Below are 23,807 nucleotides of genomic sequence, written 5' to 3'. Positions count from 1 at the left end.
TGCTGCCGACATAGTACTACCATAGCATAACATAATAGTGGCTGTAATGTGGTTTAAAACCACAGTCAAAGCCTGCATACATGAAGCAAGGTGCCATGAGAGCCCATTACCAATTTCACCAAGTACGGGGGAAGGGTCCGCCAGTCACTGCAGCCTCAGAAGACCTACGTACGTTTCGATGTTTAGGTATATTAAATCTTCGTCAGGGAGGAGGCATGAGGTGCGCACTCTCCCCTGTGGCTGGCTCTTAAATATGCCACCATGATTGCCGCGGACCCGGAAGTCCCGCTCACGGCAATCCCACCCGGCGCCGAACGAAATCGCGGGAGATGACGGCCATCACGTCATCTTCGCGCATGCGCGGGAGCGGGGACGCGTCGCCCAGGCTCCCGCGCATGCGCGCGACGTATAGATGGCCCCAGCTACGCGCGCACGGACGGCACAGGATGCGATCGCACCAGGACAACCGGAGCCACGGCAAATGTAAACAGATCACATCACAATGATAACATATAACGACAAGATAGCATAAAATCACATGGAAAACTCCATCTTTAGTTGTTCGTGTAATTTGAAAGAAGTGGTGGATCGTAATCAAACGGCATATAATCATTTTCTGGGTCCTGAAAAAGGAACATATATAAATCCATAAATGAGCCAGAACAATGGGGGAGGAGATGCACACCAATGATGAGGCAGATTAAAAACAGTTAAAAATATAAATAAAAAGGACAAAGGATCCAGGTGAAGGAGCAAATGGCTAATTCAGAATAAGCTATAAACAAAATGTCAAAATAGAGCACAAAATATACATACATGCGCACATATATATATATATATATACACATATATACACACATGTAGTCCATTGTATATGTAAAGAGATGATCCCAAAAACCGTGATGTCACGAGGTTACGAGAACAAGTGCCTAACAATAAGGCAGTGCAAGGTCAAGGAGACACCCATGCTACAGGAAAGGGGCATAACTCACTGATTCATTTAAGCCCTTAGGGGCCAGTGTATCCAGGGTCACTATCCACTTGGTCTCGCACTGCGCCAAGCGTTTTTTAAGATCACCACCCCTGATCCCCCCCAATACCACATCAATCCCCCTAATCCTCAATTTTGAGGGGTCACAGGAGTGATGTGATCTGAAATGTTTAGGCAGTGTCTTGAGTATTGTAGGGTCCACCTCCGTTTTGGCCGCAGCAATGTCCCTCACATGCTCCCTGACCCTAATGCGGAGCTCTCTGGAAGTGAGTCCCACATAGGTCAGGGGGCATGTGCATGTTGCAAAGTACACCACGTGTGTGGTTGCACACGTGATGTAATGTTTGATGTTATAAATTTTCTGTCCATCAGATGAACAAAATGTTTGACTACGGAGGACATTGCAGCATGCCACACAGTGGCCACAGGGAAAACACCCCTGTAGGGGACCAAGAGAACCAAAATAGTTGACTCGAGGTGGGACATAGTGGCTCTGGACCAGTATGTCTCTTAAATTCCTTGCTCTCCTAGATGTCATAAGGGGATTCTGAGTGAGCACATTAGCCAGAATAGGGTCGGTCATTAAGACCGGCCAATGTTTTTTCAAAATCCGGCGTACGGTCTCCCATTCCTGACTGTGTGTCCCAATGAACCGTACCGCGGTATCACGTTCCGCTAATTTCTTCGGGGCACCAGTAAGCAGTTGCAGTCGGGGGGTAGTTTTGGCCCGATTATAACCCGCCCTAATGCTCCTACCACTGTACCCCCTCTCCCGGAAGCGTTCCCTAAGATCAGCCGACTGGGCCTCAAAGCTGTCATCAGAAGAGCAAATCCGCCTCATCCTCAGATATTGTCCGGTGGGAATGGCACGAATTGTAGATGGATTATGATCGGATGTGGCATGTAGCAGAGCATTGACGGAAGTCGTCTTCCGAAAGACGTCCGTCTGGATCACTCCCCTCTGATCCACCTTGATCAAGATGTCAAGGAAGTCTATCCTCTGTCTGCTACTTTTATGAGTGAGTTTAATATTATAGTCATTGATGTTTAATTGTCTCATAAATAAATCCAGCTGCTCAGTTGTACCCTGCCACACAAACAACACGTCGTCAATATATCTAAGCCAACACTGCACATGGGCGCTAAGCCCGGAGCCCTCGTCCGCAAAAATCTGCCTCTCCCAGTAACCTAGAAAGAGGCCTGCGTACGAAGGCGCACAGGCCGCGCCCATCGCAGTGCCGCGTTGCTGTAGATAATAGATGTCTTTGAAGACGAAGAAGTTGTGTGACAGCACAAACTCAAGCAGCTCGATAATCAGCTCACTTAATTCGCCATTCCGACCGGACATCTCGAGGAAGAAGCGGACAGCTCGTATTCCGTCCATGTGAGAAATACACGTATATAAGCTCTCAACGTCGGCTGTCACAAGGATCATGTCCTCTTCCAAAGAAATGCCGTCAATGCGCCTAAGGACGTCCGTAGTGTCCCGGACATAAGAAGGTAATGTTTCAACCAAGGTTTTAAGGTGATGGTCTATAAATCGACAAATAGGATCACATAAACCATCTATGCCCGACACAATCGGACGACCAGGCGGGTTGACGGCATCCTTATGGACTTTAGGCAGTATGTAAAAGGTAGGGATTTTGGGATGTTTCTTACACAGCCCGTCAAACATTTTCTTGTTGATCAGGCCGGTATCCAGAGCCCTACGAAGTATCGCGGTAAGTTCATTGGAAAAAACAGTCAAAGGACTGGAGGATAATTTCCTATACGTGCTCTTATCCCGAAGCTGTCTAAGGACCTCCTGTTAATATTTAGCACAAGACAACACCACGATGTTGCCCCCTTTGTCCGCAGGTTTTATCACGATGTCATGAAAACCCTGCAGCTCAGTCAGAGCCTTCCTTTGGGAGTGGGTCAAATTATCCTTTCTCCGATTAGTCGGGATGTTTTTCAGGTCCTCACTCACCATCTTAGTAAAAATCTCGATTGCAGGGCTAATGGACAATGGGGGAAACTTAGTAGACTTGGGTAGAAGAGTGTCTGGGAACATACCTGTTGTCGGGATCTCCTGTTCCTGGAGTAGGTCCTCAAGGTTACGTATAGCTTCACGTTCCACCACGCTGTCGGACCCGTCATTCCGCTTATAAAAGAGTTTTTTGAGAATTAATTTTCGTGAGAACAGGTTAAGGTCCTTCAAAGTTGAGAATAAGTGGAAAGCATTAGAAGGAGAAAAGGAAAGACCACGTGAGAGGACCTCCACCTGAGCCCCAGTGAGCACCCGTTGGGATAAATTAAGTACCTGGAGTTTGTTCCCTTGACGTTTGTTCTTATTATACGTCACTGGTGGCCGGTTTCGATGCTTGACACGTGCCCCTACAGAATCTCCAAGGTCCGTCGAGCTCACTGAGGCCCCGGAGGAGGAACCACCCGCTGAGGTCAGAGACACTAAGGACGAGGATCTAAAACGGGGATTCTTGTTAGCAGTGTCTCCCGTGCGTCCTCTAATTGTGTTATTTCTCCATCTATATGCCCTCCGTAGGGTATAGTCCTGAATATCCCTATTCAATTTCTTTAGTTTGAAGGTCCTGATTTCCTGCTCCCATTTCTCCAACTCTTTGTCAATCTCGGCGTAAAAACGGGTAACGACAGTTGGTGTACACGTATCCGTAAGGTTTTTCTCCAGTGTCTCTAATTCAGACTCAATTGAGGCTAATGAAGTAGAATTGTGGTCCCACAACAGACCCAGGAAGCCCCGAGAACAGGTTTGTGCAAGTTCTTCCCATTTAGTTTTAAAAGCTTCATCTTCCAAAGGGAAGGAGGGGAAAACCTGCACACGGAGACCCCTGGGCACTAGATCTTTCTCTAAATATTTCCCCAAGAACGCTTTGTTCCACCAAAGTCTGGTGCGCTTCTTAAGTAACTCTTTGTATTTGGTCATAATCATCTCATCAGACTGAATGCCATTGCTCACATCACCTGTACCCCCACCGGTCTTAAGGACGTCGTCCAACTGTAATTGCCAGGTGCTATCCCTGGCCCGAAAGGTCATGGCGGCTGGAGATAAGTCTGTAATAAACAGAAAAGATATGATTAAAGGAGGAATACTCCAAAAAACCATCACAAAAATATAGGGGTGGATCCAGAATTTTCTGGAATCCAGCCCAAATGGCACAAACTCATAAACTTGTTGAGAAAAGAGAACAAGAGTTTTTATAGTGCAAAAGATAACAACTTTTTATTAAACACAGGTGGGGGAATCCATACAGTCATTAAAAGCATGTAAAAACATATATGGCGGTCATCCCCTACATTGGGGCATAGTACATAAATTAAGCTGTCAATACGAACAGCATATACACAGCACGTGCTTGGTGATGCAGGAAAGACACCTAGGTATAGGTTCAACAGACCACAAAAAAGGGAAAGTAACCATACATTAGCAGGCAGAGTTAGTGGAACATTCCACAGTTGGCGCAGTGCCACAGAGTATATCTATAAAGAGTGTGGCAAATTTATTTATACAAAACCACTAAACGAATTTATCATTGGGAGCGTTCACACATTATGCTGCCGACATAGTACTACCATAGCATAACATAATAGTGGCTGTAATGTGGTTTAAAACCAACTGTCGTTACCCCGTTTTTACGCCGAGATTGACAAAGAGTTGGAGAAATGGGAGCAGGAAATCAGGACCTTCAAACTAAAGAAATTGAATAGGGATATTCAGGACTATACCCTACGGAGGGCATATAGATGGAGAAATAACACAATTAGAGGACGCACGGGAGACACTGCTAACAAGAATCCCCGTTTTAGATCCTCGTCCTTAGTGTCTCTGACCTCAGCGGGTGGTTTCTCCTCCGGGGCCTCAGTGAGCTCGACGGACCTTGGAGATTCTGTAGGGGCACGTGTCAAGCATCGAAACCGGCCACCAGTGACGTATAATAAGAACAAACGTCAAGGGAACAAACTCCAGGTACTTAATTTATCCCAACGGGTGCTCACTGGGGCTCAGGTGGAGGTCCTCTCACGTGGTCTTTCCTTTTCTCCTTCTAATGCTTTCCACTTATTCTCAACTTTGAAGGACCTTAACCTGTTCTCACGAAAATTAATTCTCAAAAAACTCTTTTATAAGCGGAATGACGGGTCCGACAGCGTGGTGGAACGTGAAGCTATACGTAACCTTGAGGACCTACTCCAGGAACAGGAGATCCCGACAACAGGTATGTTCCCAGACACTCTTCTACCCAAGTCTACTAAGTTTCCCCCATTGTCCATTAGCCCTGCAATCGAGATTTTTACTAAGATGGTGAGTGAGGACCTGAAAAACATCCCGACTAATCGGAGAAAGGATAATTTGACCCACTCCCAAAGGAAGGCTCTGACTGAGCTGCAGGGTTTTCATGACATCGTGATAAAACCTGCGGACAAAGGGGGCAACATCGTGGTGTTGTCTTGTGCTAAATATGAACAGGAGGTCCTTAGACAGCTTCGGGATAAGAGCACGTATAGGAAATTATCCTCCAGTCCTTTGACTGTTTTTTCCAATGAACTTACCGCGATACTTCGTAGGGCTCTGGATACCGGCCTGATCAACAAGAAAATGTTTGACGGGCTGTGTAAGAAACATCCCAAAATCCCTACCTTTTACATACTGCCTAAAGTCCATAAGGATGCCGTCAACCCGCATGGTCGTCCGATTGTGTCGGGCATAGATGGTTTATGTGATCCTATTTGTCGATTTATAGACCATCACCTTAAAACCTTGGTTGAAACATTACCTTCGTATGTCCGGGACACTACGGACGTCCTTAGGCGCATTGACGGCATTTCTTTGGAAGAGGACATGATCCTTGTGACAGCCGACGTTGAGAGCTTATATACGTGTATTTCTCACATGGACGGAATACGAGCTGTCCGCTTCTTCCTCGAGATGTCCGGTCGGAATGGCGAATTAAGTGAGCTGATTATCGAGCTGCTTGAGTTTGTGCTGTCACACAACTTCTTCGTCTTCAAAGACATCTATTATCTACAGCAACGCGGCACTGCGATGGGCGCGGCCTGTGCGCCTTCGTACGCAGGCCTCTTTCTAGGTTACTGGGAGAGGCAGATTTTTGCGGACGAGGGCTCCGGGCTTAGCGCCCATGTGCAGTGTTGGATTAGATATATTGACGACGTGTTGTTTGTGTGGCAGGGTACAACTGAGCAGCTGGATTTATTTATGAGACAATTAAACATCAATGACTATAATATTAAACTCACTCATAAAAGTAGCAGACAGAGGATAGACTTCCTTGACATCTTGATCAAGGTGGATCAGAGGGGAGTGATCCAGACGGACGTCTTTCGGAAGACGACTTCCGTCAATGCTCTGCTACATGCCACATCCGATCATAATCCATCTACAATTCGTGCCATTCCCACCGGACAATATCTGAGGATGAGGCGGATTTGCTCTTCTGATGACAGCTTTGAGGCCCAGTCGGCTGATCTTAGGGAACGCTTCCGGGAGAGGGGGTACAGTGGTAGGAGCATTAGGGCGGGTTATAATCGGGCCAAAACTACCCCCCGACTGCAACTGCTTACTGGTGCCCCGAAGAAATTAGCGGAACGTGATACCGCGGTACGGTTCATTGGGACACACAGTCAGGAATGGGAGACCGTACGCCGGATTTTGAAAAAACATTGGCCGGTCTTAATGACCGACCCTATTCTGGCTAATGTGCTCACTCAGAATCCCCTTATGACATCTAGGAGAGCAAGGAATTTAAGAGACATACTGGTCCAGAGCCACTATGTCCCACCTCGAGTCAACTATTTTGGTTCTCTTGGTCCCCTACAGGGGTGTTTTCCCTGTGGCCACTGTGTGGCATGCTGCAATGTCCTCCGTAGTCAAACATTTTGTTCATCTGATGGACAGAAAATTTATAACATCAAACATTACATCACGTGTGCAACCACACACGTGGTGTACTTTGCAACATGCACATGCCCCTTGACCTATGTGGGACTCACTTCCAGAGAGCTCCGCATTAGGGTCAGGGAGCATGTGAGGGACATTGCTGCGGCCAAAACGGAGGTGGACCCTACAATACTCAAGACACTGCCTAGACATTTCAGATCACATCATTCCTGTGACCCCTCAAAATTGAGGATTAGGGGGATTGATGTGGTATTGGGGGGGATCAGGGGTGGTGATCTTAAAAAACGCTTGGCGCAGTGCGAGACCAAGTGGATAGTGACCCTGGATACACTGGCCCCTAAGGGCTTAAATGAATCAGTGAGTTATGCCCCTTTCCTGTAGCATGGGTGTCTCCTTGACCTTGCACTGCCTTATTGTTAGGCACTTGTTCTCGTAACCTCGTGACATCACGGTTTTTGGGATCATCTCTTTACATATACAATGGACTACATGTGTGTATATATGTGTATATATATATATATATATGTGCGCATGTATGTATATTTTGTGCTCTATTTTGACATTTTGTTTATAGCTTATTCTGAATTAGCCATTTGCTCCTTCACCTGGATCCTTTGTCCTTTTTATTTATATTTTTAACTGTTTTTAATCTGCCTCATCATTGGTGTGCATCTCCTCCCCCATTGTTCTGGCTCATTTATGGATTTATATATGTTCCTTTTTCAGGACCCAGAAAATGATTATATGCCGTTTGATTACGATCCACCACTTCTTTCAAATTACACGAACAACTAAAGATGGAGTTTTCCATGTGATTTTATGCTATCTTGTCGTTATATGTTATCATTGTGATGTGATCTGTTTACATTTGCCGTGGCTCCGGTTGTCCTGGTGCGATCGCATCCTGTGCCGTCCGTGCGCGCGTAGCTGGGGCCATCTATACGTCGCGCGCATGCGCGGGAGCCTGGGCGACGCGTCCCCGCTCCCGCGCATGCGCGAAGATGACGTGATGGCCGTCATCTCGCGCGATTTCGTTCGGCGCCGGGTGGGATTGCCGTGAGCGGGACTTCCGGGTCCGCGGCAATCATGGTGGCATATTTAAGAGCCAGCCACAGGGGAGAGTGCGCACCTCATGCCTCCTCCCTGACGAAGATTTAATATACCTAAACATCGAAACGTACGTAGGTCTTCTGAGGCTGCAGTGACTGGCGGACCCTTCCCCCGTACTTGGTGAAATTGGTAATGGGCTCTCATGGCACCTTGCTTCATGTATGCAGGCTTTGACTGTGGTTTTAAACCACATTACAGCCACTATTATGTTATGCTATGGTAGTACTATGTCGGCAGCATAATGTGTGAACGCTCCCAATGATAAATTCGTTTAGTGGTTTTGTATAAATAAATTTGCCACACTCTTTATAGATATACTCTGTGGCACTGCGCCAACTGTGGAATGTTCCACTAACTCTGCCTGCTAATGTATGGTTACTTTCCCTTTTTTGTGGTCTGTTGAACCTATACCTAGGTGTCTTTCCTGCATCACCAAGCACGTGCTGTGTATATGCTGTTCGTATTGACAGCTTAATTTTTGTACTATGCCCCAATGTAGGGGATGACCGCCATATATGTTTTTACATGCTTTTAATGACTGTATGGATTCCCCCACCTGTGTTTAATAAAAAGTTGTTATCTTTTGCACTATAAAAACTCTTGTTCTCTTTTCTCAACTCTTATCATGTATGTAAATTTCATAAATACTGTTCTATATGTCACAGCAGACATTTTGAAGTTAACACTATGCATGATATCCATTATGATATGGCGGACCTCTTGTTTCTCTCTTAGCCACATAACTATGGAATTTTCCTTATCCAGTCCTTTCTTTAAGTAATTGGAATTTCATACATAATAGTTTACAAACAGGTATGCACACCATGTATGTTTCACATATGTTGTCACATAGGTCATAGCAAGCATTTTTAGTTACCACCATGCAGAAAACGCATCATGATATGACTGTCTCCGTGTTTCTCTCTTAGTCACGTTATTATGGGATTTTCCTCATTCGGTTCATTCTCTAGATAAATTGAACCTTGTACATGATAGCTCTAATACAGGTATGAAAACCCCCTTTTTCCAGAACTTATTTCACGCACATGCAGTATACCCCTCGTCTATTAACATGACTCTGTATGTATTACTTCACTTTACGTAGGTGCATTGTACCTTTACAACAACACTTCATATATGAAAATATGAACGATTTCCTAATATAAGGTATTATGACCCTCCCTTATTATGTAACTTACATTGTACGCTTGGATAGCAGTGTACCACTTCCTATGGCCTCCCTTCCCTTTTTTTATGTCTGTATAGCTGACCTTCATACTCATAATATCCCATTGCCATGTGACCTATCACACTATCGTGGCCCTATATGTATACATCTCTACAGGCATTCCTTCCTAATATGACAAAATCATCCTGTAAAATAATACAGGTAGTTTCTTCTATCCAATTCAAGGTCGATAAACATCTAATTATTGCACATTTGTTCTAGATAACACCTTGATTATTTATGAACCGTTACCTTTTGGTGCTCGCTGCGAACATTTCTCTATAACCATAGGTATCTGTATGTACTTTTGTCAGAGGTATAATAATTTTTTTTAAAAAACTCGTTTATATGTATTCATATATGTATGTATATATCTCTACCGGGGATACTTTTTCTTATGGTATAAATGATATTGCCACAAATATGCTCCTTTTTTGTACATTTGTACCATGTTTTTGTTCTCCCATGTACTTGATGTATGTAATTGCACACATTGTTACCCGTGTAATGTGTTAATACATTTGCATATAACCTTTTTCTTTTTCTGTATCTTGTGATTGATAGACAAAGTCCTTGAAAAAAACCCACTGGGTTGAAACGTCGGACAGGACAATGTCAACTACTTTTTCATGAGAACTATGAAAACAAATAAATTCTTTTGAGCACGCTATTGACTTTCCTCATCTCTTCACTCAGTGTGCCGGAGTCTCTTTTTGTGTAACTAGATGGATCAAGTGTCTGACAGAAGTTATACCCTGAGAATACCAACAATAGAAGAAAGGTTGAGAGTGACCATGTTGGAAATGTGGATTACCAGTGAGTGGAATAAAGAGTGACATCTGAGGAGAGAGCTGAAAATGGCGGCGTAGTTTCTGCCATGCCCTCCATGTAGAAATCAGAAGAGGGTTTGCTCTCACTTCCCTGACAGCTCGGTGTATGGGAGGTGTAAGAGCGCGGGGAGAACCGGCCCTGGTGTAAGGCAGCACTCCAAGCCATGCTGGGTGTAGCAAGAACCCCCCCCAACCAATCCATCACCGCCTGGAGCAGAGATGCTGTATTATAGTGTTTAATATCGGGGAAATTTATCCCTCCCTTTCCCTTCAACTGCTGGAGTCATTTATAAGCTATACGGGTTTTTTCCCCTCCCAAATAAGTGAGTGATATAGGTCGCTGATTCTCTTCCCCTCCTTAGGAGCCAAATAGATTGGGAGAGTGTGAAAAAGATAGAGAAGATGTGGAAATTCTGTCGTGTTAATTAGGTTATCACTACCCAGATGTGAGAAACTGAAGTTTCTCCATTTAACCAGAGTGGATTCCAAATTGTTGATGTACAGTTTGATATTAGTATTATATAAGCTGGCGGGGAGCCTCGTCACTTTCACTGCCAGATATTGTAAAGAGCAGGTAGTCCACTGGCAGGGAGAGCTCGATGCACACAACGGCCTGGGGGACCTCGTAGCATCATTACCTCTGTTTTATCCCAGTTAATAGTATAACCCGATAAGTCACCCATTGCTTCTACGTCTTATATAAAGTGAACCTAGGAATTGTGTAGGGTTGGTCACAATCAGTAAGAGGTCATCTGAAAACGCAACAATTTTTGTGTCCCCTAAAGGTAGGGGTCTGCAACAGATATCGTAGTAAAGGGTCAATAGAGAGGTTAAATAAAAGAGGCGACAAGGTACATCCCTGTTTGACTCCTCGGAAGAGGTCTATTGGTGGTGTGGTATAACTATGTACTGTCACGCAGGTTGTTGCATTTGTGTGTAGGTATTGCATATATTGGAATTTTGAGCCAAATCTTCCCCTACCTAAAACCTCATATAAGAAGGGCCATGCTACTTGACCAAAGGCCTTTTCGTCAACCAGACTCATCAGCATTGCAGCCGGTTGCGATGGATCTTGGGTAAGGACAGTAGCCGTGACCGCCAATCGTATGTTTGTCACACTGCTTCGCCCTTGGGTAAAACTCATCTAGGCCTCGCAGAGCAGACCCGGCAGTAGGACCTGTAAGCGATATGCCAGAATTTTCACTAACCGTTTATAATCATGGTTGAGAAGTGAGATAGGGTGGTAAGACTGTGGCAGTTGTGGGTATATAATTGGTTTAGGGATAACTATGGTGAGTGAATTAGTATACCCTATTAAATCGATGGCTGGACCATATATGACAAGCTTTTCTCCCCCCCCCCCCCATTCACCTTTTGTGCCTCCCCTATTTCCTCATAGAATGTAAGTTTACGAGCAGGGCCCTCACTCCTCCTGGTATCTTAATTTTGTATTGTCTCATATTGTCTGTACATGCCCCCTCTGAATTGTAAAGCGCTGCGGAATATGTTGGCGCTATAGAAATAAAACTTATTATTATACCAGTCTGTGGGCATCCCTAGGAGGAAAATTACATTGAAAAAGATTAGTAAGGTTGGATATCGGGTCAGGGGATAAAATCTTATAAGATTAAGCAGTATAACCATCAGGGCCCAGAGATTTACCATTAGACGCGCCTGCTATGGCTTGTCTTACTTCATCCTCTGTTATCCTTGAGTCTAGCATCTCCTGTTGCTCACTAGTCAGGGATACATCTTCTTCACATCTTTTTATAGTAATGTTTCAAAGAAACAGCTGCAAACAATGACATATCACCCTGGCTTTAACATATAAATCCTTTAATTCCCAGCTCACCAGATAAGGAACTTGTAACCATAATCTATTCTAAATAACTTTTTTTATTTCAATAAATCTTTATCGTCTGCCCTATTGCCCAGACAGGAGAAGCCTAGATAAATAAAGTCTGGACAATAGCTAACGCTCCCCCTCTTCATACATCAGCAGATATAGAATCATGAGTACAGAGAACTACAATTACTTATAATATCCAGCTAATAATATGAGATTAAAAATCCTATAACACGACTTATAATGAATACAGAATATTGAATAAAGTGCCAGTCTTTGCTGATGACACCAAACTATGTAGGATATTATAAACTGACCTTGATAGTACAATATTACAAAAACATATGGATAAGATGTCAGAATGGGCAGATACTTGGCAAATGAGATTTAATGTTGATAAATGTAAAGTAATGCACCTAGGACGGAGTAATCCTATAGCTGCATATACATTAAATGGAAATAAACTCGGGACTACAGAACAGGAGAAGGACTTGGGTAGTCTTATTACAAATAAGCTGAGCAGCAGCACTCAATGTGAAGCAGCAGCTGCTAAAGCAAACAAGATTTTAGGGTGTATAAAAAGAGAGATTAGATCCTGTGATCCCAACGTATTGTTACCCCTCTATAAATCACTTGGAAGGCCACATCTGGAATATGGGAACCAGTTTTAGGCTCCACATTTTAAAAAGGACATTCAGAAGTTAGAGGCAGTTCAAAGGCAGGCAACTAGACTATTACAAGGAATGGAAGGCCTCCCATATGATGAGAGGTTGAAAAAGTTAGATTTGTTTAACTTCGAAAAAAGACGTCTCAGAGGAGACCTCATTTATATGTATAAATACATGTGTGGTCAATATAAAGGACTGGCACATAACTTATTTCTTCCAAAGACAATACTAAGGACCAGGGGGCACTCACTGCGAGTGGAAGAAAAGCGATTCCGACAGCTAAATAGGAAAGGGTTCTTTACAGTTAGAGCAGTCAGACTGTGGAATGCCCTACCACAAGAGGTAGTAATGGCTGATACTATAACAGCTTTTTAAAAAGGGCGGAATGATTTCCTCAGTACACAAAACATTGTTGGTTATAAATGACTTGGTGACCAAATGTAGAACTGGTGGAGGAAGGTTGAACTAGATGGACCTAGGTCTTTTTTCAACCTAAGTAACTATGTAACTAACTAATATTAATATGAGATTAAATACCTATAGCACGACTTATAATGAATACAGAATATTGAATATTAATATGAGATTAATATTTTCATAACAACCTCATGTTGTGAGCCTTTGACAGAATACAAGACCATGGTTCCCAATGGCACAGTTATCAACTCTTTTGGGGGAGTCCCTTTGAGGAGGTACTGTCACACACCTGTCTTGGGTCTGGGCTCTTCTCCCTTCCCCCGGTCTGCTAAACTTTCTTGTGCTCCACATTGGGCTTTGCCAGTATCCAGCGTGCTCCATTTGTTGAGCTTCCTAGGCCTATATAAAGCCTATCAAAACATAAACCTGTGCCTTGGTAGTAAGACTATTAGTTTTCTTTATGTGCACAGCGACCTGTCTGTGGTCTCCAGGACGTCTCTTTCCTGCAGTTTCCGGTGCCTCAGTTACCTCTCTGCATGTGGCTTTATATTCCTTCGAACCTATCTGCAGTCTACAGGACGTCTCCTGCCTGCGGCTTCTGTACTTCTACTACTCGCCCCCTGTAACAGCGTGTCCCTCCCCCGCCTGTGCGCATGATGTAATAGTCTGTCCCTCCTTTGTACTGCTTCTGCTGGGAGATTGTTTGTTCTTCTCAGCAGGGGACTTCTCCAACCACAACTTGGTAAACAGAACAGAGCCAGGAGTCTAAAGTCCATTCATGTATCAGATGTCTAGGGGGAAGTGTGCCCACCTAAGGGGCTGATCCCAAGAGAGAACAATGAGACCCATGTTAGGTTAGTTGGATCTCGGCTGGAGAAGCACTAGGATCTATACCTGAGTGTTACGGTTGCTGCGAGCACTGGAGACTAAGTCCAGATTTCTTGCTACTGCACATGTGCGAGCGCCGGAGACTAAGTCCAGATTTCTTGCTACTGCACATGTGCGAGCGCCGGAGACTAAGTTCTATCTTGGAGCCATTGCACATGTGCGGGTGACATCATCGCTGACACGAGGTCACATGTCTCTGACACCTTCTATGCCGATTGGTCGCTGGTCATGTGCTTGTGATGCCTTGCTCGGTGATAGGCCAGCATGATGTCACTCCTGTCGTTCTGGCAGCGGATTGGCTCTGGTGTCCTCCATCTTGGATGAGGCACAGAGTCTATATAAGACCCTGACACACGCCGCATGGCGCTCAGTCCTCTTGGTTCATGCATAAGAGTAGACGCTCTGTGCGCGTTCCTCTAGGCATTCCTCTGTCTATGCTAGGTGAGCGCTACCGGCAGGGTAGCGTTCTTATACCTTACAGCTTCGGCTGCTGTCCGTATCCTTACCTCTTAGGGGAGCGGACATAGGCAGGTGCCTGAGGCACATGGTCTGGCTGGGCCTTGTGGTTCGACTCGTAGGTGGACATTGCCACTAGGGTAACGTTCCTTATACTGCGACTAGCAGTTGTTCGTATCCTCGCACACTAGGGGAGCGAACAGAGGTAGGAGCTTTGTGCGGCTTACGCTGCTGTTCGTCTCTTTTGCACCACTAGAAGAGCGGACCTAGGCAGGTGCCATATCTAGTGGTTCGTGTCCTCGCACACTAGTGGAGCGAACGCAGGTAGGAGCTTTGTGTGGCTTACGCTGCTGTTCGTCTCTTTTGCACCACTAGAAGAGCGGACCTAGGTAGGTGCCATTTCGCACACATTGCCTTTGTCTCTGTGATTATTAACAGAGATCATTCCACACACCCTCCAAGTAAGGGAGGAATTGCTTTACTTTCTTATTATATCCTTCTGTGAGTTAACAGAGGTATTGCACTCTGCCATAGTCTGCAGCAGAGTCTTTGCACGGTGGACCCTGACTGTCTGATACGCCTTTAGGTTATTATCAGACAGCCCCCCGTAACATTAGGACTGAGCCAAGGGTCTGGCAGTTATGGCAGAATATCAGCAGTTACACCGTTACATACAAGTACTTGAGTCACGGCTCAAGAGTATAGAGGATAAACCTCAGACCATGGTGACATCTGCACATGATCCTCGACTTGCTCTACCAAACAGATATTCTGGCGATGCCAGATCATGTCGTGGTTTCATTAGTCAGTGTCAGATACACCTAGAGATCAACTCTTCTCGCTTCTCTACGGAGAGGTCTAGAGTAGGCTTTATCATCTCCTTACTTCAGGACAAAGCCTTAGAATGGGCGACTCCCCTATGGGAGCGCTCTGATGTGGTTACTCTGAGACATCAAGACTTTCTTGATGCTCTTAAGGCGGTATTCATGGGTCCGCAGGTTACCCATGATGCGGCCCTGAGACTGTTAGATCTATCTCAGGGTTCGTTATCTACTAGTTCTTATGCCATTGCTTTTAGAACTCTGGTGGCAGAACTAGATTGGCCAGAGAAGGTGTTGATTCCTATCTTCTGGAGAGGGTTGGCAGGCTATGTCAAGGATGCTCTTGCTACTCGTGAGGTCCCTGCTTCTCTGGAGGACTTGATCACAGTAGCAACGAGGATCGATGTACGCCATAAGGAACGTAGACTCGAGGTCTCTTCCTCACGCCCTAAGCATCGGGCTATTCCAGTTGTTGAGGGTCCACTACCATCTTCCTCAGCATCTGAAACATCTCCCACTCCTATGGAGTTAGGTCATACGTCTTCCAGACTACGCAAGTCTGGTCCTCCTATATGTTACGTATGTCGTCAGGCTGGGCACTATGCCAACAAGTGTCCTAGTCGTCAGGGAAACTCCCTGGCCTAGTAACCATTAGAGGGGGGTTACTAGAGACGTCTTCTGCACCCTCTTAAGTGTTGTATCCCAGGTCAGCTCTCGTTATCTGAGAATACATGGCCTATTATGGCTTTTGTGGATTCCGGAGCTGACGGGACTTTTGTGTCCTCAGGATTTGTAAAGGGACACAATATTCCCTCTATCATGTTAGAGGCGCCTATTCCTGTCCGTGTTGTTAATGGAACTATGTTGTCTGACCCCATTACATTGAGGACAGTTCCCTTGCGCCTTTCCCTGTCTCAGGGTCACATAGAGGAGATTTCTTTTCTTGTTTTGCCTGAGGGTATAGACGACGTCCTTCTGGGTCTCCCATGGCTTCGGACTCATGCTCCTCACATTGACTGGGAGTCTGACAGCATTATTAGTTGGGGTTCGAAATGTCAGTCCCGATGTCTTCCCTTACCACCTAAGATCATTGCGGTTGCATCTACTGATCTCTCTCCCATACCTACACCCTATCTGGATTTCGCTGACGTGTTCTCCAAACAGGGTGCTGAGGTTCTTCCACCCCATAGGCCGTATGACTGTGCCATAGACCTTATCCCAGGTTCGGTTCCACCTAAAGGCAGGGTTTACCCCCTGTCGATACCTGAGTCGGAGGCCATGTCGACCTATATAAGAGAGAGTTTAGAGAAGGGGTTCATTCGTAAGTCTGTCTCTCCCGCGGGAGCTGGGTTTTTCTTTGTTCGGAAGAAAGAGGGTGATTTGCGTCCCTGCATAAATTACAGGGGTCGCAACGCAATCACAATAAAGAACAAATACCCATTACCTTTAATTTCGGAGCTCTTTGACAGACTGAGAGGAGCTCAAGTTTTTACGAAGTTGGATCTGCGGGGTGCGTATAACTTGGTACGAATTCGAAAGGGTGACGAATGGAAGACCGCTTTTAACACCCAAGACGGTCACTATGAATACCTCGTCATGCCTTTTGGGTTATGTAATGCACCCGCAGTATTTCAGGACTTCGTAAACGATGTGTTCAGGGATTTACTGTTATCCTCAGTAGTGGTGTATCTGGACGACATCCTGATTTTTTCTCCTGATCTGGAGACTCATCGTCAGGATGTCGTTCGTGTCCTTTCCCGTTTAAGGGAGCACTCATTGTTTGCTAAACTCGAGAAATGTGTATTCGAGCAGTCCTCATTGCCTTTTTTGGGTTACATTATCTCACAAGAGGGCCTCGCTATGGATCCTGCGAAGCTCTCTGCTGTCCTGCAATGGTCCGAACCTCATTCCTTGAAGGCGGTGCAACGCTTCTTAGGATTCATAAATTATTACAGGCAGTTCATACCCCATTTCTCTACTTTGGTGGCCCTTTTGGTGGCCTTGACTAAGAAAGGTGCTAATCCCAAAGCCTGGTCTACTGAGACATCTCAGGCTTTTGAGGCAGTAAAAAAACACTTTTCAACTGCTCCCGTTCTTCAAAGACCCGATGAGAGTAAGCCCTTCCTCTTAGAGGTTGATGCCTCTTCAGTGGGTGCTGGTGCGGTCTTGTATCAAAAGAACGGTGCAGGTAGAAAAAGGCCGTGTTTCTTCTTTGCGAAAACCTTTTCACCGGCAGAGAGAAACTATACCATTGGGGATAGGGAACTGCTCGCCTTGAGATTAGCCTTGGAGGAGTGGCGTCACTTGCTGGAAGGAGCGAAACATCCTTTCCAGGTCTATACAGACCATAAGAATCTGACGTACTTACAAACCGCTCAGCGTCTGAATCCTCGCCAAGCCCGCTGGTCCTTGTTTTTCTTCCGCTTTCACTTCTCCATCAACTATCTGTCTGGGAGTAAGAATAACAAGGCAGACGCCCTGTCTCGCTCTATGCTTTCTACCCAGGAAGAGATTGACGAACCTTGTCTTATCCTTCCCTCCAGGGTTTTTCATACGCTCTCCCCTGTGACGTTAGACCAAATCCCACCGGGCAAGACCTTTGTTCCGCCTGATCGACAGAATGATATACTGTCATGGGCCCACACCTCAAAGGTGGGTGGACATTTTGGTATTAGGCGGACACGAGAGTTACTGGAGAGGTGGTATTGGTGGCCACACTTAGCCAGCCACGTCAAGAGATATGTCGGTTCCTGCTACTCGTGTGCTCACAACCGTCCATCACGGCAGAGACCGGCTGGGCTCTTGCATCCTTTACCAGTGCCAGATAGACCATGGGAGGTGGTAGGCATGGACTTTGTGGGTGATCTTCCATGTTCACAGGGACATAGATTTGTGTGGGTCATTACGGACCATTTCTCCCGGATGGTTCATCTCGTACCGTTATCGAGAATCCCATCTTCCAGGGTACTAGCCAAACTATTCCTCAAGCATGTCTTTAGGCTTCACGGGATGCCAGATCGTATCATTTGTGATAGAGGCCCGCAATTTACTTCCCGTTTCTGGCGAGATCTTTGTAGCCTTCTGCAAATTGAGTTGAATCTCTCTTCGGCATACCATCCGGAGACCAATGGTTTGGTTGAGCGTACCAATCAATCTATGATTATATACCTTCGACACTTTGTTGCTGAGAACCACGATAACTGGTCCTCCCTCCTACCCTGGGCAGAATTTGCCCTTAACAATTCGCTGGCTGAGGCAACTGGGCAGACACCGTTTGTACTCAATAATGGGCAACACCCTAGGGTACCGGTACCGTTTCCCGCTGCTGCACCTCCTTCTCTTGTGGCCGACTGGGCAACTAATGCCAGAGAGGTTTGGGATCGGACTCAAGAGTCGATCCAAGCAGCTAAGGACCGTATGAAGACGGTGTCCGATCGGTTTCGTCGCCCGGCTCCTGTCTTTTCTCCAGGGGACTTTGTGTGGCTCTCTGCAAAACACGTGAGACTTAGAGTGAGCTCTGTCAAATTTGCTCCTCGCTTCCTGGGTCCTTATGAGGTTCTTCGACAGGTAAATCCTGTAGTCTACCAATTGAAGTTACCCGTCCATCTTAGGATTCATAACAAATTCCATGTCTCACTGCTAAAGCCGGCTATTTTACCTCACGCTCGTGAAGTGCACTCTCCTGCCTCTGATTCCTCTCGCTCTAGCTATGAGGTACGAGCCATAGTTGGTTCTAAGATGGTTAGAGGGCGCAGGTTCTTCTTGATAGATTGGGAGGGTTACGGCCCGGAACATCGCTCTTGGGAGCCTGAGGAGGCTGTCCATGCTCCCGACTTAGTTGCCGATTACCTGCGTCGCCGGGAGGGGGGCCCTTGAGGGGGAGGTACTGTTACGGTTGCTGCGAGCACTGGAGACTAAGTCCAGATTTCTTGCTACTGCACATGTGCGAGCGCCGGAGACTAAGTCCAGATTTCTTGCTACTGCACATGTGCGAGCGCCGGAGACTAAGTTCTATCTTGGAGCCATTGCACATGTGCGGGTGACATCATCGCTGACACGAGGTCACATGTCTCTGACACCTTCTATGCCGATTGGTCGCTGGTCATGTGCTTGTGATGCCTTGCTCGGTGATAGGCCAGCATGATGTCACTCCTGTCGTTCTGGCAGCGGATTGGCTCTGGTGTCCTCCATCTTGGATGAGGCACAGAGTCTATATAAGACCCTGACACACGCCGCATGGCGCTCAGTCCTCTTGGTTCATGCATAAGAGTAGACGCTCTGTGCGCGTTCCTCTAGGCATTCCTCTGTCTATGCTAGGTGAGCGCTACCGGCAGGGTAGCGTTCTTATACCTTACAGCTTCGGCTGCTGTCCGTATCCTTACCTCTTAGGGGAGCGGACATAGGCAGGTGCCTGAGGCACATGGTCTGGCTGGGCCTTGTGGTTCGACTCGTAGGTGGACATTGCCACTAGGGTAACGTTCCTTATACTGCGACTAGCAGTTGTTCGTATCCTCGCACACTAGGGGAGCGAACAGAGGTAGGAGCTTTGTGCGGCTTACGCTGCTGTTCGTCTCTTTTGCACCACTAGAAGAGCGGACCTAGGCAGGTGCCATATCTAGTGGTTCGTGTCCTCGCACACTAGTGGAGCGAACGCAGGTAGGAGCTTTGTGCGGCTTACGCTGCTGTTCGTCTCTTTTGCACCACTAGAAGAGCGGACCTAGGTAGGTGCCATTTCGCACACATTGCCTTTGTCTCTGTGATTATTAACAGAGATCATTCCACACACCCTCCAAGTAAGGGAGGAATTGCTTTACTTTCTTATTATATCCTTCTGTGAGTTAACAGAGGTATTGCACTCTGCCATAGTCTGCAGCAGAGTCTTTGCACGGTGGACCCTGACTGTCTGATACGCCTTTAGGTTATTATCAGACAGCCCCCCGTAACATTGAGGCTGGATCCTAGGGCCTGTGTATGGACTGTTACAGACTGGAGATCAGTGGCCACTTGAGATTGTGTTTTATTGTTCCCCCTGTTGGACTCAAGGAACTAATATAAGGACCATTGCCCTATTTTCCCTGCCATCGGAATACCAGGTGGTGCCCCTGGATCTTTTGTTTTGTTGTGGACTCCTTGCAGACTTTAAGGATTTATATTTGTTTGGTGCTTTATCTTTGTGGTTCCAATAAAGTCCTTTGGATTGTTCCTTGGCCTGGCGTCCCTCACTGCTCTGTCGCATACCCCATCACAAACTGGTGGCAGCAGCGGGATCAGAGCAGAAAGAATGGAGGACAACGGTCCATTAACATCTGGAATCAGAACCTCAGAGTACAAGAACTGGACTGTGGTGAGCCTACAAACAAAGGCCCGTGAATTAGGAGTCGGTTACAAAGGACTCTCTAAGGAGCAACTAATTGAGGCATTGGAAAACGCTTGCCTGCAAGATGGCACCGAGGAACAATTTCCACAGCAAGGGGAGGAAAGACGGGAGCTGGAGGTAAATACCCAAAAAAGTCAATGGGTTGTGTGGCATGAGGAGGAGATGGCACTGCTTGGAGATGAGGCCACCATAGAAGATAAGAGGGAGGCTATTTGCAGAGCTCAAGAGAGGACAGCATTGCTGGAGAGGAGGTTTCCTGTGGAAGCAGCTAGAGGCTCCAGACAGACTGTAACCACAGCACCAACTATGAGGGAATTCTCCAGAGTGTCCCGCAAGGACTTTAAGCCATTTAATGAAGCTGCAGGCAACATTGAGGGCTTCTTCCAGGACTTTGAGCATCAGTGCCGATTAATGGAAGTTCCAGAAAGAGAGCGAGTCAGACACCTGGTGGGCCTCTTGGAGGGTGGAGCTGCCAACGCCTATAGAGCTATGGACCCTCAGTGGAATTGTGAGTATGGGGAGATAAAACAGACCATTCTGGAACATTATGCTGTGACCCCAGATACTTATAGGACTCAGTTCCGTACGTTAGCCTGTGATGGAGAAGTGTCTTTCAAGATGTTTGCCCACAGACTGAAACAAGTATGTCATCGCTGGCTGGAGGGAGAGGAAGCCTTAACTTGGGAGACCTTCCTGCAGGTCATCCTGGAAGAGCAATTCTATGCCAGGTGCCCTGCGGAAATCAGAGAATGGGTGCGTGAGAGAAAGCCGTCAACTGTGGAACAAGCTGCCGCTCTAGCTGATGAGGTGCTCACCATCAAGCCTCAATGGAAAAGGCTACTAGTCAGTGAAAAAAAAACTACCAGCTCCCCAACACCAGTGGTCCCTTGTCCTTTGGCCTCCAATGTTCACCGTCCCACTAGACTACCAACATATGGCGGACCCCGTGTGAATGTGCCTCCTACTACTCCTGCCTCCTCTTTGGGAGTACGATGTGGAGAAAGACTCATAGAACGTAGATGTTATGGATGTGGGCAGCCTGGTCATCTGCAAGCTCACTGTCCAGGTGTTCGGAGGCAAAACAGTTACAGACCCCCTTTCCCTGTCCATTATCTACAGACACCCTCAACAGGAGAAGAGATGGATTCACTCCCTGATGATTCGACAAAAGACTCTGATATGTTGACTTCCCTACCAGGAGTCTATGGGGTGCGAGCCACAGCCGCCCCTTCTGATCTTCAGCATAAACATCTACAGGAGGTCGTGCTAGCTGACCAAAGAGTTGTTGGCTTTTGTGACACTGGGGCTTTTCTCACCATCGCAGATCCCCGAGTAATTCAACCAGAAGCAATGCGAAAGGGACCAGGAATTGCCATTGAATTGGCTGGAGGTACTCAAAAGATACATTCCAAGAGCGAGTGTGACCCTGGATTATGGCTTTGGAGCAAAACAATGCATGACTGGTGTGATGATCGGCCTTCCTGCAGACATTCTTCTAGGGAATGATGTGGGGAATCTTCAATGCTACTTTGTCGGTGTGATAACCAGAAGTCAAGCCAAGAGAGCAGCAGATGTGGACGTGTTCAACCCATCAATGGAAATGAGGCCACCCGAACTGCCGTGACAGCCGGTGAGTGATTCTTCTTGTGGGTCGCATATGGGAGAAAATGTTAGGAGTTAGGAGAAAATGGGGAAAAAATTATCAGAGAAAATGGACTTCTATATCGGGTTACCAATGCTGACTCCCTAGATAAACCCTGGACTTATAGCAAACAGGTGATTGTTCCTCAGAAATACAGAATTTCCCTATTACACCTTGCTCATGACATTCCTACTGCTGGCCATCAAGGGAAAACCTGCACCGAGAGACGATTGACTCAAATTTTCTATTGGCCTGGAATTTCTCAAGCAGTGGCGCATTTCTGCCGAACTTGCGACATATGTCAGCGTAGAGGGCGACCCGGAGATCACCCAAAGGCACCCTTGCAACCACTCCCTATCATAGAAGAACCCTTTCAAAGAGTAGCTGTCGATATCATTGGACCAATGGCTAAACCAAGTAAATCCGGAAAGCAGTATATTCTCACTGTTGTGGACTACGCCACCCGATATCCAGACGCCGTGGCCTTGTCAAGTATTTCTGCAGCCAAGGTGGCCGAGGCCCTTGTTACCATTTTCACCCGAGTAGGATTCCCAAGTGAGATCTTATCGTACCAAGGCTCCCAGTTCATGTCAGAGTTGGTGCAGTGTCTGTGGCGCACCTGTGGAGTATGAGCAATTCGAACTACAGCATACCATCCTCAAACCAATGGACTTTGTGAACGGTTTAATCAAACACTGAAAAATATGCTAAGGGGCTTCACTGACAGGGATTCAGACTGGGAAAGGACCTACCCCATCTCCTGTTCGCCTATCGGGAAGTTCTCCAGGAGTCCACTGGGTTTTCCCCCTTTGAACTACTCTATGGAAGAAAGGTCAGAGGACCCTTAAGTCTGCTAAAGGAATATTGGGAGGGGAAAGTTGAAGATACAGGAACCCCTGTTGTTCCATATGTCCTCAAGCTTCGGGAAACCCTGGCTTAAATTGCTAGTTTTGCTCAGGATCATGTGCGGATGGCTCAAACCAGACAGAAGACATGGTATGACCGCAAAGCACGCTATCGAGAATTTGTAGAGGGACAACAAGTCTTAATGATTGTTCCCCATCGGCAAAATAAACTCCAGACAACATGGGAGGGTCCCTTCCGGGTTCTCAGAAGTCTAAATGACACAATTACATTCTTGCTCTAGATGATCAGGGTCTAAGACAAAGGACTGTCCATGTGAATATGATTAAGGAGTACCATGACCGGACATTACCTATGATAGCAAGCTGTCGGCTGGCATCAGAAGATGGTCAGATGGATGAGGACCCATTACCTGATCTTGCTGAAGCAGCCAGAGCCCCATCCACTGTGGAACAGGTTCCTCTGAGAGATCACTTAGATTCCTTACAGAAAAAACAAATGCTGGGAGTGCTCCATCAGAGACAGGCTGCTTTCTCATCCCGACCAGGTCGAACCACAGTAACCCAACATCATGTGGACACTTAGGGCGTCCGTCCCATACAGCAGGCTCCCTACCGGGTACCAGAATCTGTTAGAAACACCAAGCAGCATGAGCTGGAGGAGATGTTACAGCTTGGGGTGATTCAGGCCTCCCATAGTTCTTGGGCCTCTCCTGTTGTGTTAGTACCCAAGAAAGA

The 23,807-nt window shown here is 46.5% G+C and overlaps 1 protein-coding gene across 1 annotated transcript in view; it reads left to right on the top strand.

Annotated features, from left to right (window-relative positions):
• The window catches only part of LOC142313145 (uncharacterized), a 177,126-nt gene that overhangs the window by 32,920 nt on the left and 120,399 nt on the right, over window positions 1-23,807 (top strand). The window contains exons 8-13 of the mRNA XM_075352133.1: window positions 3,180-3,241; window positions 3,377-3,489; window positions 3,573-3,636; window positions 3,695-3,759; window positions 5,085-6,047; window positions 6,195-6,525. Of these exons, the coding sequence (XP_075208248.1) occupies window positions 3,180-3,241; window positions 3,377-3,489; window positions 3,573-3,636; window positions 3,695-3,759; window positions 5,085-6,047; window positions 6,195-6,525 (1,598 nt within the window). The remainder of the gene's footprint in view (window positions 1-3,179; window positions 3,242-3,376; window positions 3,490-3,572; window positions 3,637-3,694; window positions 3,760-5,084; window positions 6,048-6,194; window positions 6,526-23,807) is intronic.

This window comes from Anomaloglossus baeobatrachus, chromosome 5, assembly GCF_048569485.1.
Source record: "Anomaloglossus baeobatrachus isolate aAnoBae1 chromosome 5, aAnoBae1.hap1, whole genome shotgun sequence".
NCBI classification, from domain to species: domain Eukaryota; kingdom Metazoa; phylum Chordata; class Amphibia; order Anura; family Aromobatidae; genus Anomaloglossus; species Anomaloglossus baeobatrachus.
This window is presented reverse-complemented; position numbering and strand designations above follow the sequence as displayed.